The sequence below is a fragment of the Moschus berezovskii genome, chromosome 2 (assembly GCF_049115385.1).
Source record: "Moschus berezovskii isolate FMDL1 chromosome 2, NW_MosBer_1.0, whole genome shotgun sequence".
NCBI classification, from domain to species: Eukaryota; Metazoa; Chordata; class Mammalia; order Artiodactyla; family Moschidae; genus Moschus; species Moschus berezovskii.
In genome coordinates, this window is record NC_142461.1 from 16,351,910 (window position 1) to 16,371,867 (window position 19,958).

General features: G+C 39.0%; 1 protein-coding gene and 1 pseudogene across 3 annotated transcripts in view; one reads left to right on the forward strand and one right to left on the reverse strand.

Annotated features, from left to right (window-relative positions):
• Nucleotides 1-19,958, reverse strand: part of DIS3L2 (DIS3 like 3'-5' exoribonuclease 2) — a 368,569-nt gene that overhangs the window by 203,209 nt on the left and 145,402 nt on the right. For all 3 annotated transcript variants that reach the window (XM_055397563.2, XM_055397562.2, XM_088844794.1), the window contains exon 8: nt 18,941-19,188. In XM_055397563.2, coding sequence (XP_055253538.2) covers nt 18,941-19,188 — 248 coding nt within the window. The remainder of the gene's footprint in view (nt 1-18,940; nt 19,189-19,958) is intronic.
• LOC148778492 (UDP-N-acetylglucosamine transporter pseudogene) lies at nt 13,459-17,317 on the forward strand (annotated as a pseudogene).

Consider the following 19,958-nt stretch of genomic DNA (forward strand, 5'->3'; position numbering starts at 1 on the left):
GCCACCACACTTAGAGGATGCCAGTTTTCCAGCAGCAGCAACGAACTCTGAGCTTCCAATACAGAACCATGGCAGGAGGACCCACCAACCTGGTGAAGGCAGATGAAGTTCACTGAGCTCTTCTCTGATGGAGAGGGCAGTAATCTTTCTCCACTAAAAGAAACACTAATTCTAGGTTTGGCTTGACTGTCTTCATTTGTTCTACCCACCCTGCTTATATAAGCATCATAATCCATAGATTTATCAAATACTGTTCAAGCTTATTATGTTATCTCATTCAGTGTTTTGTAGTCAAGAATTTCTGCCTCAACTAAGACCAGACACAGCAAAAAGTAAGTAAACAAATATTTTCTAAAAAAGCTATTTGCAATTCAAGTCAGCTGAGAGATTATTCAGAAATAAGGATTCAAGGGTAGCAAGTAATGATGTACATTAGATAATCATATATTGAGATGCATGAAATTACTGATATATTTGACCATGTTTTACCTAGAAAGCACAATTTCACATGACTCTCCCCATAGCAATAAAAACCATGTAAAATAATTAACCATACATATAATCCAACAGCATATACAGTTTCTGGGAGAAGCATAAACAACAAAGCAGATTATACAGCATTTATTAAAGAATATGAAAAGAAACACATTCTGATATGTGGTAAGAGTCTCAGTAACAGTTTCTGTGAGGTCACCTTAAAACACAGTGGCCATCCTATTCCTACTTGGTGAGGTTGCAGTGGTCAAAATTAATTATCTTACGCTTGTAATGGAGGGCTTAAATGCCTGAACAGAAGGCATTTTGTAATATCCAACTTTTAAAATACAACACTAAAATCTAAGAACTCATTATTTAAAGATGGGGTGGGAGGCAGGAAGAGTAGCCATTCCAGGTGTTCTATTAAAAAAATACTTCATGTAAAAAGGAAGAAACAGGCAAGAAAAATGGGAGAAGAATAAAACATAGTTTACATGCATGCAGACCCATAAATTACTAACTCGACCAAAGATGCTAGCAAGAACTCAAAAATTTTATGAAAATATCACCACGAAAGAACAGCTCAAAGCAAAGATCCAAGTGCATAAGAAATAAATTTCACAAAAGGAAATAAAAACTAGTGTGATTTCTAGTTTTCTAACTATGTCTAGGATATAGGAAATAAGTAGAGGGAAAAATAAAATTAATGAAGAACTGACACTATTTGAAAAAAATAAGACTCAGAGAAAAGTGTGAAAGACGTGGGGAAAAATGAAATTAGAAAGTATTGTACAAAGAGTGTGAAAAGATTATAGGGAAAACAGATATGAAAGGCAGATGGAGGAGAACAAACTTTGGCATGACTTATATCCCTGAAGGAAGGAACTACATATATGAAACAGAAAGCATTTTCAAAAATATCATTAAGACCATTTCCCTGAAATCAAAGAATTTTATAGACATGGTATACCATGTCTCAGGAAAAACTAATACAGAAAATGATCACTGAAGTTTGTGGACTTTAAAGATGAAGTTTGGGGTTTGTTTTGTTTTTTTTTTACCACACAAGAACTCAGGGAATATAATTCTCACAAACCCTTTCCGAATGACTACTAAGTGAAAACAGTCCACCAAGAGATGGAGAAATCTCCCAACAGAAGACTAGTGCTAACATTTTTGCATCATGCCTTATGTTTGGATGAAAACAAACATTTTGTAAATGTTTGCCAAGTCATCTTCACTGACTTTTCCATCTGTATCATGCACACATATGTTATTTCTATGTATTTCAACATAGTCTCCTGCTTTGTACTTATTCTGCTTTCAGAGTATTTTCCTATGCTCCATCTTTATAGATAAGTATATAAGCACAATTTTGACTATGACCATGAACTGGGTGAAAATCTGCTAAAGAAACCACTGCGAAAACAAAGCAGAGTTGCATAAAAAATACTAGAAGGTATTATACGTTGTGCCACTCTTGGTAAGAAGCTGTTTAATACAAATAATGAGACTCGTGGTTGTCAAATTAAGTTTTAAAAAATAACAATGTATAATATGTTACTGCATCATATTAATAAATGTAATGTAATAAAATAAAAAAAGACTAGTGCTGAGTGCTGGATCCACTTCCACTGGGGTGAGAAGGTGAAAGGAAAGGACAAAAGTAAGCAGGTGATGAGGGACCGAGTATTTGTCAGAACAAGTCACTGCAATCATCGGCCCTTTGCTGACATTTAAAGAAAAAAACACTTGGTCTTTCATCTCATTTAATTTTATTGTTGCTTTGTGTTCTGGCAATGTTTTTCCACCAGGCTCTATTCTAAGTCCAAAGAATCTTGAATTGTTCATTGAAATTGGAACATGGCTCATAAAGACGAGGGCCTCCAACTGTGATCAATGACTCCAAGTTTCTATTAGTAGTAATTAATATTTATTTTTATTCAGTTCCAGAAAACATTTCTCAAGTGTCATATTTAAATAATTTATTATGGATATTCACTTGAGATGTATGTGATAGCAGCATAGACTAAACAGCTTGCAGGAGATAAAAATCTAACAGGTCAGCATTAAAAGCTCATGCATTCAGAACTTAGATGCCCCAGAAAGAATCATATGCTGCCTACTTATAAATTCTGCTGTCACTCTAAAATCCATAATCTCTTAGGATCTAAACAAAAGCAGAATCTAGTAGAGAATCGATTTATACATTGTATATTTTCCTCTTACAGAAGGATCTGTTTTATATTTTTATTTCGGTTGTAAATTTTATTTTATATGAATACTGAAAGTAACTTTCATCTGTTAGAGCTCAAATATTACAACTTTCTAAGTAATTTCTGTCTTTCATTCACTGTCTGCAAAGATGGAAACAGCTGCTTTAGGACAATATGACTCAATGTTACATCAAAATGTCTGGCCCATTCTCTTAAAAACCAACTTTATTGTTGTTGTTCAAGTAAAGAGATACCTGGAGTAACAGGCAAATTTGGCCTTGGAGCATGGAATGAAGCAGGGCAAAGGCTAATAGAGTTTTGCCAAGAGAACTCACTGGTTATAGCAAACACCCTCTTCCAACAACACAGAGATGACTCTACAAACGGACATCACCAGATGGTCAACATCGAAATCAGATTGATTATATTTTTTGCAGCCAAAGAGGGAGAAGCTCTATACAGTCAGCAAAAACAAGACCAGGAGCTGACTGTGGCTCAGATCATGAACGCCTTAGTGCAAAATACAGACTTAAATTGGAGCAAGTAGAGAAAACCACTAGGCAACTCAAGTATGACCTAAATCAAATCCCTTACAATTATACAGTGGAAGTGACAAACAGATTCAAGGGATTAGATCTGATAGAGTGTCTGAAGAACTATGGATGGAGGTTTGTGACACTCTACAGGAGGGGGTGATCAAACCATTCCCAAGAAAAAGAAATGCAAAAAGGCAAAATGGCTGCCTGAGCCCTTATAAAGGGCTAAGAAAAGAAGAAAAGTAAAAGGCAAGGAAGAAAAGGAAAGATATACCCATATGAATCCAGAGTTCCAAAGACTAGTACGGAGAAATAAAGTCCTCCAAAGCAAACATGGAAAGAAACAGAGGAAAATAATAGAATGGGAAAGACTAGAGATCTCTTCAAGAAAATTAGAGCCACCAAGGAAACATTTCATACACAGATGGGCACAATAAAGGACAGAAACAGTATGGACCTAACAGAAGCAGAAGATATTAAGAAGTGGCAAGAATACACAGAAGAACTGTACAGAAAAGATCCTAATGACCCAAATAACCACGATGGTGTGATCACACACCCAGAATCAGACATCCTGGAATGCAACGTCAAGTGGGCCTTAGGAAGCATCACTATGAACAAAGCTAGTGGAGGTGATGGAATTCCAACTAAGCTATTTCTAATCCTAACAGATGATGCTGTTAAAGTGCTACACTTACTATGTCAGCAAATTTAGAAAACTCAGCAGTGGTCACAGGACTGGAAAAGGTCGGTTTTCTTTCCAATCCCAGAAAAGGGCAATGCCAAAGAATGTTCAAACTACCTCACAATTGCACTCATTTCACATGTTAGCAAAGTAATGCTCAAAATTCTCTATGCTGGGCTTCAACAGCACGTGAACCGAGAAGTTGCAGGTGTTCAAGCTGTATTTAGAAAAGGAGAGATCAATTTGCCAACATCTGTTGGATCATCGAAAAAGCAAGAGAATTCCAGAAAAACATGTACTTCTGCTTTATTGACTATGCTAAAGCCTTTGACTATGTGGATCACAACAAACAGTGGAAAATTCTGAAAGAGATGGGAATACCAGACCACCTTACCTCCTCCTGAGAAACCTGTATGCAGGTCAAGAAGCAACAGTTAATACCAGACATGGAACAACTGACTGGTTCCAAATTGGGAAAGATGCAAATCAAGGCTGTATATTGTTACCCTGCTTATTTAACTTCTATGCATAGTACATCATGTGAAATGCCGGGCTGGAGGAAGCACAAGCTGTAATCAAGATTGCCAGGAGAAGTATCAATAACCTCAGATATGCAGATGACATCACCCTTATGGCAGAAAGTGAAGAGGAACTAAAGAGCCTCTTGATGGAAGTGAAAGAGCAAAGTCAAAAAGTTGATTTAAAACTCAACATTCAAAAAACAAAGATTATGGTATCCGGTTCCATCACTTCATGGCAAATAGATGGGGCAACAATGGAAACAGTGAGAGATCTTTATTTTCTTGGGCTCCAAAATCACTGCAGATGGTGACTGCAACCATGAAATTAAAAGACGCTTACTCCTTGGTAGGAAAGTTATGACCAACCTAGATAGCATATCGAAAAGCAGAGACATTACTTTGCCAACAAACGTTCACACACCCAAAGCTATGACTTTTTCCAGTAGTCATGTATGGATGTGAGAGCTGGACTATAAAGAAAGTTGAGCGCTGCTTTTGAACTGTGGGGTCTGGAGAAGATTCTTGTGAGTCCCTTGGACTAAAAAGAGATCAAACCCATCAATCCTAAAGGAAATCAACTCTGAATATTCATTGGAAGGACTGATGCTGAACCTGAACCTCCAATACTTTGGCCACCTGATACAAAGAACTGACTCCTTTGAAAAGACCCTGATGCTGGGAAAGATTGAAGGCGGGAGGAAAAGGGGACGACAGAGGATGAGATGGTTGGATGGCACCCCCGACTCAATGGACATGAGTTTGAGTGAATTCCGGGAGTTGGTGATGGACAGGGAGGCCTGGTGTGCTGTGGTTCATGGGGTCACAAAGAGTTGGACACGACTGAGCAACTAAACAACAAATTCATGACATACTGACACGGTACTGCTGGTTCTAAAGCATAAAAGGACTATACAGCTCCTTCCTTAAGCAATGTATCTCTATCTTAAAGGCACTTCCTTTATGACTTCCATGTTGAACTAGGCCCACAGAACAAAACAACCTCATCCACCTTCACAGAATACAGCAGCAAGGCCATGGAGCCATTCCTCCCCCAGAGCAGATCTGTCTCCTCAGAACTGGGACATGCCTCTTTCCAGCTGTGTAACAATGCTTTAGGTACATCTCTTGTTTATTAATAGATGAGGAGAATCAACCTAGAGGGAATACACATTTCTTTGTTTCTGTATCTTACACTGAGACTTTGTTCATCCTAAGAGCCCAGTAAAAGATGGCTGAAAGAATAAATAAACAAATTAATGCTCTTGAGCCTGGAAAAAATATATTCTATTCCTACTTGAAACTCCAAAGGAAAAGAAGAAAACTGAAGATGGTAAAATACAAACAAATAAAACCCAAAGAAGTGGACCTAAGTAAACACCTGAGTCCTTTAATAACCAGCTGCCACATTAGCAAAGTTACTAATATTAACATATCAAAGAATCAAGAACAGGAAAAAAAATGCCTGCTACTATTTCTTTCACTCAAAATTGACCTGACATTACTTACTGATGTGGAAAATATCACCTCTTTAATTATGAATTCCCAGTTCAAGAAGACTTGAAAAAGAAATATTTTAGGGATTTGAATGAAAGAAACAAATCTGTTTACCAATGATATGATTACCTACAGAAAAAATCCAAAGGAAACTATATCCAAAGTATTAAAATTAATAAGGGGATTTAGCAATGAGGCTGGATAAAGGATTAACAAACAAAAGTTAATTATAACTTTAAAAAATTAATTATAACTTTATACATGAGCACCAAAAAGCTAAAAAATGCAATTTAAGTACCTGCTTTTAAGAAGTCAACATTAACAACATGAACAGACAATTCATAAACCAAGGAAAAGGTAATTTCCCTATTATTAACTGCTAAAAGGTTACTTTCTAGGTTTTTTTTTTTTAACTCCAGAAAATCAAATGACAAACAGGCACATTTAAAAAGAATGCTAACATGAGTGGGTAAAATTTTAAGAAAAGAGAATTACAAAGTCTCAAAAATATCACCCCAAGTATATTAAATAGTATATTTATAAGGGAAAATAATAAAGTTAGGAACCCTGGCAGGTAGCTTCTTAGTCAAGCTGATCAAGGTTAACATCACCAGGATACACACTGATATCATGGACCCACTGATATGCTGCACTTCATTTTGTGGTATCCTTCTCAATAATGCTTACGCTCCATCCAACCATGAGAAAACATTAGACAAACATAAACTGAGAAACATTCTACAAAACTCCTGACCAGTACTCTTCAAAATCGTCAAAATGGAAGACAAGGCTGAGAAAAGGTCACAAACTGGAAAAACTACAGTGACATGACAACTGCAAAGTAGAATCCTTGACCAGATTCTCAAACAGAAAAAGGGGGGTAGTAGAAAAACTGATAAGATCTGAATAAATTCTATACTTTATTTAATAGTATCATACCAGGGTTAATTTCTTAGTTTTGACAAATATTCTATGATAAGATGTTCACATAAAAAAAAGCTAGGTAAAGAATATATAGGAACTCTCTGTACCATTTTTGCAATTTCTGCAAATCTAAATTATCTAAACAAAAAATTAACTGTGGAAAAATATGAGTAAAGACACAAAAATATTCTCTAAGAGAGGAAACATAATGACTATAAATATATGAAAAGATGCTCAATCTCATTAGTAATTTGTTGTCATTTGTTCAGTTGCTAAGTCCTACTCTTTACTGCTAGATAAATAAATTATATTTCCGCAAATAGAAATATTATGACTTAAAATGAATGAAATATATGAATGCATCTTGGAAACATAACGTTAAAAGAAAAAAAGGCAAGTCACAGAAGAATATGTATAGCCTTGTATTTTTTATAAGGTTCAGAAACAAGCAAAACTAACACTTTTAGGGATATAAATATGAGCAAATTATAAGGAAAAGCATATGTCTGAGACAATGGTTACCTCTTGGGAAAACATTAGGAGTTAGGATAGAGAGAAATACACAAGGAGCTTCAACACTATAGTGACAGATTCCTTAATCTGGGTGGTGAGTTCAAGGGTTGGTTTAAATACCAGAACTCAAAAATCACATAAATGTTACAAGTATTCTTTTAACTATGAAACATATTTTGCAATTGATGTTAATAAACATTTTAAAAATAATATTTTAGACAAATATATACCAAACCCTTAAGAGTGATTATTTCAGGGGATGAAATTCTGGAAAATTTTCACTTTCTATAGCATATATTTTAAATAATATTAAGTATATAGAATATATGTACTAGAAAAAATTAAAATTTTCTAAAAATTTTGCTACTGCAATAACAAATAGATGTGAGAAAGCTTTCCTAGTTAGAGTAATTTAATTGAGCACTACCTCAATTTTTCTCATTCACCAGAGTTCTTCCACAAATACTGTTCCCATTCACAATCCATGATATGACAACTGGGTCCTACTATAAAATTAATCAGGACAGAGTGGAAACATTTCTAGCTCCTTACAGTTGGGAGCTATGTGTACATGTAAACATTCTATACAAATAAGCATTTTCAGGGTTCACTGTTCTGGGTAATGTGCCATTAAAACCTTACCGAGGGAAAAGACCAGACAGGTAGAAGAAATTAAGACAAGAAAGTCCTACAAATTGGCCCCTGTACCTTAAAGAAAATTGGAAAGGTAATAGTCAACACTGGCATTGCAAGCCATTCATCCTCTTTTTCCACCACAACTGCTCATCAAGTTTTAGCCTTAGAACTCGGCTTCATACAGAAAGGCAGTCCTATCCTCCTGCAGGGATTGTCACTATCATTATCACCGTCACACTTTCATGCACACTGGCCCATGTTGGGAACTCCATGCAAACAGATACAATGGTATCCGACCCCTGAGAACCTGCAAGTGGAAAACAATAAATATGGCCACATCTAGGGCTCAGAACTTCAGTAACAAGACACAGTGAAAACAGAGTGTGGCAAATACTTGAGCTGTATTATTTTAGGTATTATTTTCTAAAATCAAGAGAAAAGAACACATCATTTCCCCTTTTCTGGCTCAGTATTCACTTCAGTTCAGTCGCTCAGTCGTGTCCGACTCTCCGCGACCCCATGAACCACAGCACGCCAAGCCTCCCTGTCCATCACCAACTCCCGGGGTACACTCAAACTCATGTCCACAGAGTCGGTGATGCCATCCAGCCATCTCATTCTCCGTCGTCCCTGTCTCCTCCCGCCCCCAACCTTTCCCAGCATCAGAGTCTTTTCCAGTGAGTCAACTCATCGCATGAGGTGGCCAAAGTATTGCAGTTTCAGGCTCAGTATTATGATGCAGCAAAAATCAGTAAGTAAGGAATTGGGGATTTTAGAAAAAGTTTGGGCGGATCAGTGATGACAAAATGCAGAAGAGAAGCAAGGGTCAACATTTGATTTTAGGGAAGGCCCAGAAGACTGACAGTAAAGAGTTTAACGTCAATGTGAAGGGAGCAAAGAGGAGGCTGAGAGCATTTAAGGGGTAGAAGAGAAGGCTGATGGTAGCTGAGGTTCTGTAATACTTCAATATTTTCAAGAAGATTGTGGATGAAGCTGACAACCGTGGAAGAAATGTTAATGATTGCATGTGGTGCAAGGAGGGATCGATTCGGAAGCAAAGCCTGCCATCAGGACTACTCTCTTCCACTCCCTTTACTTTTGCTCTGTTTGGACAAAGATGCTCTCTCAGTGTTGCTTAAACAGCTTTTGCCAAGGTGGATCCTTAGAAGCCACGAGGTAGAGCCCAAGAGTCACACAGAAAGAGTCCCCTCCTCAGCCTAATTTGCTTCACGTCCACCAGCCAAGATAGAGTCACTCCTCCTGAAAAGGTCTTACAAAGTCTGAGTTTGGTAACACAAGTTTTCAGGATTACGTAACACAGCCTTTTCCTCAGGAAAGTCTTCAGACAACGAACATCCTCTTGAAAAGGTGAAATACTCTGCACAGGGGGAAGGACTGAATGGAGCTATTTTTCAATTTACCAATCTTATAGGCTATGCTTCCATGAAACAAACCAATGTGTCCTGTTTTTTTCTACCAACCTAGTTACTGTTTCATCTTCTTAAACACACGTTAATGTAATGTCCACCTCCTAAATTCGCATCTACCTCATAAGACATTTGGCATCTATCAAACCTGAATAAAAGAGTAAAAGTATTTGCTTCTGTCAGTCAACAACTGTATCTGATGGTCTGATTACTGAAATCTTATGGGTACAAAGGCAAGAGTTGAAGAAGATACCAGGACAGAGCCCCTTCCCCATCAACCACTTCCCTCCCCACCACACGCGTTGTCAATCAGAACTCCCCTTCCCCTCCTTTCACCTCACCCAGTCCCTCTCTCCAAAGCTAGCTGTTGTCCATTCCCTCTCTTAAAATGTGTAGTACTATGACATTAAGCCTGGACAATCCCATGTTCAACACCAAATTTTTCAACCATGCAACACATGCACTGACCTATTCATTTTCCTCTTTCTCAGCACTCAAAGCTACCAAACTTTGCTAGTTTATAGTATTAATAAAATAAAATAAGTCAGTTTACCCTAGGTCAATTCATGCCATAGATCTTTAGTCAGTCTTCAATGTTGCCAAGAAACACTATTATGTTTTTCACAGTAGCTGCTGTAAAACTTTTCCATTTTCTTCAAGATTTATATTTAAATATTCCAGAAGAAGAAATTATGACCGATCTAGGAGAAAGTGATCTTGGTAGTGATAGTGATCTCACAAAGTGATCTCACAAAGTGATCTCACAAAGTGATCTCCATGTTCATGACATCCTGGGAAGAAAGGCTTGGACTGTAAATTCTAGACTTTAGGAGAGCAGATTTCACAAAGATCTGAGAAAATACAGGCTTGAATTCCACTGTAAGAGTTTCTAAAGGAAAAAAATGATTTAAGAGAGTTGGGAAGCTCTTTTTTTTTAATTAAACTTTTTATTTTGTATTGGGGTGTAGCCAATTAACAAACAACGTGATGATAGTTTTGGGTGACAGTGAAGGGACTCAGCCATACACACATATATACAAGTATCCATCCTCCCCCAAACTCCCCTCCCATCCAGGCTGTCACATGACACTGAGCAGAGTTCCATGTGCTATACAGGAGGTCCTCGTTGGTCATCCATTTTCAGTATAGCAGTGTGTACATGTCCATCCCAAACTTTCTAGTTATCCCTTCATGAGAGTTGGGAAGCTCTTAAAACTGTAAGTCTGATTATATAATTACAAATCATTCCAGCAAGGAAGCAAATGTGGCTTTTTAAGTATCTTGGACAAGAGTTCTAGTACTAAATATAAAAAGTACTAAGTATGTTGTGATGCATAGCAAAAAGCAGTGATGCCTAAAAGCCAGTAAGAGTTCCTTAAGAACAGAATACCTTTAGGCTTTTGATAGCATTACAGGATTAAGATTCATGAAAGTGTGGTATATGATATACGTACATACACACAGGTGAATAGGGCTCAACCGAAATCTCTCATGACAATTCCAAGAACAAAATTAAAAATAACCTTTTAACAACCAAAAGTCTCTAGTACTGTATTACTCCTTGGGCTCCCCTTAAATGGGCTTCCCTGATGATGCAGATGGTAAAGAGTCTGCCTGCAGTGTGGGAGACCCGGGTTCAATTCCTGGGTCTGGAAGATCCCCTGGAGAAGGAAATGGCAACCCACTCCAGTATTCTTGCCTGGAAAATCCCATGGACGGAGGAGCCTGGCAGGCTGCAGTCCATGAGGTCGCAAAGAGTGGGACACGACTGAGCAACTTCACTTTGTTTCTTTTTTCTTAACTGGCACTTTGGTGCTACTGGGAGTGCCAGAGGAGCAGTGCTTACGCTGACGGAGGCACCAAGATTGAGGGCCTCCTGAAGGCCCCTTCCAAAGCCACTGAAATCACATATTCTATTACTGTGCACATTCTACTTAACCTTTTTGTTAAAAGTTCCAAATCTGGGGTTCTCCCCCTGAATTTATATACTGACTGGATGTTGTTCAGTTCAGTTCAGTTCAGTCGCTCAGTCATGTCCGACTCTCCGCGATCCCATGAATCACAACATGCCAGGCCTCCCTGTCCATCACCAACTCCCGGAGTTCACTCAAACTCATGTCCACAGAGTCAGTGATGCCATCCAGCCATCTCATTCTCAGTCGTCCCCTTCTCCTCCCGCCCCCAGCCTTTCCTAGCATCAGAGTCTTTTCCAGTGAGTCAACTCATTGCATGAGGTGGCCAAAGTATTGCAGTTTCAGCTTTAGCATCAGTCCTTCCAATGAACACCCAGGACTGATCTCCTTTAGAATGGACTGGTTGAATCTCCTTGCAGTCCAAGGGACTCTCAAGAGTCTTCTTCAGCACCACAGTTCAAAAGCATCAATTCTTCAGCGATCAGCTTTCTTCACAGTCCAATTCTCACATCCATACATGACCACTGGAAAAACCATAGCCTTGACTAGACGGACCTTGGTTGGCAAAGTAATGTCTCTGCTTTTTAATATACTATCAAGGTTGGTCACAACTTTCCTTCCAAGGAGTAAGCGTCTTTTAATTTCATGGCTGCAATCAGCATCTGCAGTGATTTTGGAGCCCAAAAAAATAAAGTCTGACACTGTTTCCACTGTTTTTCCATCTATTTCCCATGAAGTGATGAGACCAGATGCCATGATCTTCGTTTTCTGAATGTTGAGCTTCAAGCCAACCTTTTCACTCTCCTCTTTCACTTTCATCAAGAGGCTTTTGAGTTCCTCTTCACTTTCTGCCATAAGGGTAGTGTCATCTGCATATCTGAGGTTATTGATATTTCTCCCTGCAATCTTGATTCCAGCTTGTGCTTCTTCCAGCCCAGCGTTCCTCATGATGTACTCTGCATAAGTGTTAATTTTGAAGCCACAGAACCTTGGTTCTCATCACCTTCTGTTCTAAATCACTCGTATTTTCTAGTTTGATTTATGGTACAACATCTTGCTAGTCAACGTGGCTAAAGATCCTGGGGTCACCAAATCATTTTCATCTACCTATCTGATCAGCCAGTAAACATTCACTGAGTACCCTTGTCCTAAAGAAGCTCATGGCTAAGTAAGTAACTTACACAAGCAACTGTAACACAGACAAGAGCTATAAGAGAGATAATATTAGAAATGACGGGAGTACCATGACAGAAGACTCAGTCAGGGAACACTCTCTGAGCAGATAACTGACTTAAGTTTAAAAGCTGAGTATTTCACTAAACACTACAGAGAGGAGAAAGCCACTTCTGGGAAAGGACGTGCTGTGTGCAGCAGTTTGGAGCTATGAACAGAGTCAGCAATGAAATGGCAAGCAAAGAGGCCCAAGTGAAGGGAGCAGCAAGAGATGAAGATGCTCCTGGTGAACCGTGATTAAATGCCATCGTCATTATCTACCCAGTCACCCAATCAGAAGCCTCAGAGTTCATTCAGGATTCTGTCCTTCTCCTTCATGCCTCATTTCTAGTTGGTCACCATGTCTGAGAAAATTTGCTTCTTCCTCTCCCCTGACCCTTTTCATTCCTTCTGATTCCCTCTCTACAGCTCCTTCACTTCAGGTTCTCACATCTCATCTCAGTGTGACATCTGGCCTGCTTCCAGCCACGGCCCTTCCCACCTACTCTGGACTCCCAGTCAGAGTGATTCTTTAGCAAAGAGGTTTCCACTCTCCAAGAAACAACTCTAAATTTCCGCCTTCATCCACTTTTCTCTACACTTTCAGAAAAGTATTTTATTCCTAAGGAAGAACATAGAGCATTCTGCCTTGTATTATACATAGAGCTAAAAAGACAGGCCATTCAATCCATCTGCTTTGTTCACATTCCACATGAGACAGTTGAGTTCCACGGTCCCTGATAATCAGGTAGTGGATCGTGGGACCTTCGACCCCCACCTCTGTTTAAAATTGTTGGGCAAATAACTGTCTCAATAGACCAATAAAGATTTTCTACTCTAGAAATTCTGTGCTCTAGACTTCAGTGTGTGACCTGCAGAGGACTGGCAGTACCATTTGGGGGCCATGTATGCTATTGAGAAGGTAAATGGCTATTGCATGGAAAAGAGCAGAATAATACAGCTCATGTGCAGAAGGGGGTAGAGAAAAGATGCCTTGTGGTGGCTGGACTGGTCAGGGTGGTTGAGACAGAAGCTGTGTTTCCTTTGCCACCTTGTTAGTTCTGAGTTCCCCATGAGACATGCTATACTTACTGCCCTGGGCTTTAGGCAAACCACCAATTTCTTACACCAATCGCCACTTTCACTTCAGTTAGTACATGTAGAAGTCTATTTCCTAGAAATAACTGATCCTATGACATTTATGTAAAGTCCTTCTGCATTAGGCTATAATTTCTTTAAAGAAACCAGGGCTGTTTACCTTTGTATTTCTCACATAATATAGCAGTGACTTACACATAAGATTAACACCTGTCTTGTGAACTGAATTTAACTATAGATGAAGTAAATGGCTTTGGACTTGGATGATCCATGGCAACTGTATAGGAAGAGGTTCAATAATCCTCAAGGATAGAGTTTTGGGGCAGAGAACAAATTCAAAAGGAAGGCATTTTGGTTAAACTTGGTTTTGAGGCTTGATTTCTATGGAAGCAAGCCACACACATTCACACCTGTAGCAAGCACTACCTCCACACTTCTGGTCAAAACCTAGCAAGGATGAGAAAGGAAACCCAGGCAGTCACAGCACAGAACGTTCTGGTTGAGAAACAGTGACCTCAGCTCCTGAAGATCAGTAACTGATAGCCAGAACAAAACAGCAAGGCGACCACCAACATGCAACAGCTGCAGCCCACACCCCCCATGAGACAGACGTCAGCTGAGAACTTCATCGTGGAAACTTGCCACACTTTACTTCCGAAGATAAATTTTCTCTTTTCCACAAAGACTTTTTAACAGGCTTACTTCCATAAAAGACAATTTTTAATGTCTTTATAATAAGAAGGTAGAGAAAAAGCACACCTTTTCATCTAAGTAGGAGAATCTTCAATTTTTTGTATGTAAAAGACAATTAACATATGGTTATTATTTTAAAATATTATTTTTCTGGATCCAGCAAATGTCCTTGCTGCTTCAAAGACTCAACTCCTTTTTTGATTACTGTTGTACTTTACCCACAAGAAAAGAGTTTTTGATGAAGTAAGGCTTCATCAAAAAGAAAAAAGAGGCACTTGAAGGGCCATTTGAACAATAAGAAACTCAGTCTGTGAAGATTTCCTGACTATACCCTGACTACACCCTTACAGCTCAAAAACTAAGGAAGTAGCCCAATCAAGTATACACAATGGGATATGACAGAAAGGCAGATAAAGACAAGGCTGGATTTCCTGCCTTGATGTGAAATGTTCCCTTTTCACTGCCAAGCAGAGTGTGGCGGGCACAACCACCAGGGCCAGGTGGCACAGCCATTATTGAGCCTTTTGAGTGGATGGTGAGAAACTGGCAAGTTGCTGAGAAGGGCTATTTAGGGCTCAAGAGGTTGACGTCACATTTGGATAATGAGTTAGGCTTCAAAATGATGACACTGCAATCACAGAGAACAGAAAAGAAAGTGCAAGTGCTCCCAGGTGTCTCTGAGAACATATCAATAGCATTGATCTTCAAATCACTGAGAAAGTGACCCTGAATAGTATATATTTTTTTATTTAATTAATTTGGCTGCGCCAGGAGGTCTTAGTTGCTGTATGTGGAAATTTTAGCTGCGGCATGCCAACTTTTAGTTGTAGCAAGTGGGATCTAGCTCCCTAATCAGGGAGCGAACCCGGGCCCCCTGCATTGGGAGTATGGGGTCTTAGCCACCGGACCACCAGGGATGTCCCAGGCTGGTATATTTTAAATTGCATTATTAGGACACACAGATTTGACCTGCTTTACTTCACTAACCATAAAAGGCTAACCAAAGAATAAACTTCATCAAGGCAGCACTTGGCGACCATCCATTGTGTTGACAATCAGAACCAAGTTGGCTGACCAATAGCAAGGCACCAAATCAGACTGAGAGTAGCATCAGAGCAAACTCTTCTAGCTTTTATGCCTTCATTTTCATTTCCTGTGAAGCATAAACTAGATGCCACCCATAATAAAGGGCTACAGATATAGCTAAAACTTAATACTGCTTCTCTTTCAAAATGAATATCAATTTTAAGGAAACAGGTGCAGCATTTGCTCAAACAGCTGGGTCCAGGAGCTTCTTCAGATGACAATTAAGTGGCTAGTGATGATGCTCTGTGGCTACAGAATCTATACTTAAGTGAGACTGGTTTCTGAAAGCTTCCCTAAAAACATGGCACCCTTCCTCTGCTTTTGGCAGGAAGACTTAACATTTAATGCTATTAAGTGAAACCTCTGAAGTGGTAGTCGCTCAGTCATGTCTGACTTTTTGCAACCCCATGGACTGTAGCCCCCAGGCCCCTGGATCCACGGGATTCTCCAGGCAAGAATACTGGAGTAGGCTGCCATTTCCTCCTCCAGGAAACCTCTGAAGGATCAATACCAAAATAGCACATCATTCAAACATATCTTGACATTCTTAGTTTTTAAGCCTGGGAAACTGAGGTCCCATGAATATGCCTCCAATTTCACATATTTTAACACTAGTGTCTGAAAGGAGGGGTGTGACTGTTGAATGCAATGAATTGTTTGCAAATTCACAAGTACAAACAGGATTCGTCACATAACAGGAAGTAAGTCGAGGCTTAGAATGTACTTATGTTTTACGCCAAAAAAAACAGAAACAAACAAAAAGGGTGAATGCCTGGCAATTCAAGGAACCTATAGGTGATCAGTTGAGGTGGTAGCTAAGGGCCATTTCTGAGCAACTAGGAGCAACCGGGCCAGCAGCAGCAACGGCGGCGGTAGCGAGTAGCGCTGCGCTTCAAGGGTCGCGGGGGACCCGGCAGACGCCGCAGCCCGGGGCACTGGGCCAAGCTGAGCCGCCGCCCCCAGTACGCGCAGCCTGCCGAGCTAGCTACGCGGAAGGACATTAAAAGAAGAGGGGCCTCGTTATCGATCATCTACAGCTGGAGTTGCTGCTGAACTTTTGAAGATAATGGCCTGCATTTTATTAGTCTACAAAGATAGCAAATGTAGTCTAAGAGCACCGAATCGAATACTACATGATGAAATTCTTAATAAACCTATGGAAATGCTTAAATTTGCTATTCCATCAGGGATATGTACTCTTCAGAATAATTTACTCTATGTGGCACTGTCAAATCTCAATGCAGCTACTGATTTATCAGGTCACATATCAGTTGAAAATTCTTACGACTGCACTATTTTCTGTGTCAATGCTTAGTAAAAAATTAGGTGTGTACCAGTGGCTCTCCCTAGTAATTTTGATGACAGGAGTTGCTTTTGTACAGTGGCCCTCAGATTCTCAAGAGCTTAATTCTAAGGAACTTTCAGCTGGCTCACAAATTGTAGGCCTCGTGGCAGTTCTCACAGCATGTTTTTCAAGTGGCTTTGCTGGGGTTTACTTTGAGAAAATCTTAAAAGAAACCAAACAATCAGTGTGGATAAGAAACATTCACCATGGTTTCTTTGGGAGTATATTTGGATTAATGGGTGTATATGTTTATGATGGAGAACTGGTGTCAAAGAATGTCTTTTTTAGGGATATAACTAACTGACCTGGATAGTTGTTCTTCAGGCACTGGGAGGCCTTGTAATAGCTGCTGTTACTAAGTATGTGGATAACATTTTGAAAAGATTTGCAACCTCTTTGTCCATAATATTATCAACACTGATATATTATTTTTGGCTACAAGATTTTGTACCAACCAGTGTCTTTTTCCTTGGAGCCATCCTTGTAATAACAGCTACTTTCCTATATGGTTATGATACCAAGAAATCCCACTAAAGCATAGTGGTAATTTATCTGGTTTTCCACAATGGTGCACTGGGAATCTCAACATTAAAGATGCACAGAGGACTTCTACAGATTCTAAGTGAAAATCATCGTGATGAATCTGATCATAATGTTCAAATGGTTTGAAAATGTAAAAGTTTAAGGATAAAATATACATATATGTAACAAAATGCCTGCTGCTGCTGCTGCTGCTAAGTCACTTCAGTCGTGTCCGACTCTGTGTGACCCCATAGACGGAAGCCCACCAGGCTCCCCCGTCCCTGGGATTCTCCAGGCAAGAACACTGGAGTGGGTTGCCATTTCCTTCTCCAATGTGTGAAAGTGGAAAGTGAAAAGTGAAAGTGAAGTCGCTCAGTCGTGTCCGACCCTTAGCAACCCCACGGACTGCAGCCTACCAGGCTCCTCCATCCATGGGATTTTCTAGGCAATAGTACTGGAGTGGCTTGCCATTGCCTTCTCCGAACAAAATGCCTACTGCATCTAAAAATCAAAACTTGAAAGTATTTCCAGGGATTAGAATAATTACTAGAGGAAATTTAAAATCTGAGTTTTTAAAAAGACATTATGTTTTTGATTGCTGCAGAAATATCCTATGCACTCTTTGAAACAGCACACAGCAAGTGTCAGACATCAATTTTGCAAATTATATATATTTAATTTTATTAAATGTTTTTTATCTTATTCTTTCTGTACAGATATATCAAATAAAATGGATATTCAAAGTTTGAACATTATAATTATCTATAAAGCTGTGAAGAAATAGTATGATTTGAAAAACATTTTCACATATCTCAGATTTTTATATTTATACAGAAGATTACTAAACAAAGGATTGCTATATGTTGCAGTTGTTCAAATGCATAAAGGTTGATAAAGTAACTTTCTGGGTCTGATCTGTCAGAGAATAAAATTCATAGTTAAATTTAATATAAAGAAATATACACATCTGTTTCTCCATCTAAACTTTAAGATCTTTTTAGTGCTTTGAAACTGCTGAATGCAATCCATTTGTTCCTGTGCTAGATGGTAGTCAGTGACTTTTACACTAATGGAGTTGTCATTTTTCTCTTAATTGTATTTCTTTTCTGTAAATTGGATAAATCCTTAATATTACTTTAAAATAAATATCTCTATTAATTTCTATTAAGGTTTTAAAATGTAATTTAAAGGGGTTAAATACTCATTTAATAATTTAAAATAATAATTATTGTCTAATGTCTCCATTTGGAGAATTTTAAACTATCAAAGCATATACTCTATAGAACTAGAGAGTTTTTAGATGACGATTTTATTCATTGATCTATAACTCTTGACAAAACAACCAAATATGTAATAGTATAGACATCAATAAACTGTGGAGAAGGAAATGGCAACCCACTCCAGTATTCTTGCCTGGAAAATCCCATGGACGGAGGAGCCTGGTAGACTACAGTCCATGGGGTCGCAAAGAGTCGGACACGACTGAGCGACTTCACTCACTCACTCAGGAGCAAAATATGCCTAGGACCTACGCTTTAATGAAGAAATAATAATTAAAATACACACAAAAACACTTATCTAAATGTTACCTAAACCAGCTTGTGTCTGATTTCGGTAGTTTTTCTTGCCAAAGGTCACCTACCCTAGGGCAAAGTTGCTGTCCTCCTTCCAGTCCATGATGCGGCAGATGAACAGTGTGTTGGCATAGTCTTTGGGCCGGGTCATAAAATCCTGCGGACAATCCTTGAGAGGCACGTATATTCTAGGCACCCGGTGGTCCGAGGGAGAAAACAGGGCGTATTTCCTAAACAGTTCACTGTTCTTATCAGCCAAGAGTTTGAGGAAGCCAGTCGCTGCACGTGAGTGCTTTTTCTCCAAGATGTAAACCACCTGAAAACACCAATATATGGTTAATGTTGTTTATCTACAGTACTAGACAACAGTTGGGAGAAGGCAGAACGTTACCTGGTCACCTCGCTGGGTCCAAGAGTTTTTCTAAGTCCTACTGAAGTACTTCTCAGTGATGCTCTGTGACTAAATGATTTTACCACAGTGTCAGTTTTGCATATGAGTGCTGTTTGCCTGGTAATTTTAGATCAAACTAAGAAACTATACACAAAAAAAAAAAAGAGAGAGAGAGAGAGAGCACCATTGGGGGGCAGCAGCAAATTGCAGAACACAAATTCTCTCTACAGAGGTTGCCTCTACTCAGTTCTGACCCAAGTCAAAGTCATTTAAGAATGTGGCCCAGTGTTCCCGGATGTTTTGTTTTGTCGAGAGAAGCCAGAAGCCTGATTTTTTTTTTTTTAACTCGAAACCACTCCATTTTTGTTTTAAATGAAAGCTACTAAGTCAAAATTTTTAAATATTGCATCGGTCAAACAAAAAACAAATTTGTGTGAATTCCCTGGCGGTCCAGCGGTTAGGACTCCACTACCACTACATTGCCGAGGACCCAGGTTCAATCCTGGGTTGGGGAACTAACATCCTACAAGCTGCATGGTGTGGTCAAAAAATTAAAAAACTAAAGCATTTCTTTTTTTTTTTTTTTAAAGGCACAAATTTGTGAGCCAGATCCAGCCCATGGTCTTCCCATTCGTTATAATCTTTCACACCTATCATGTTGCCTAGTATATGGTTAGTATTCAAAATGCTTCTTA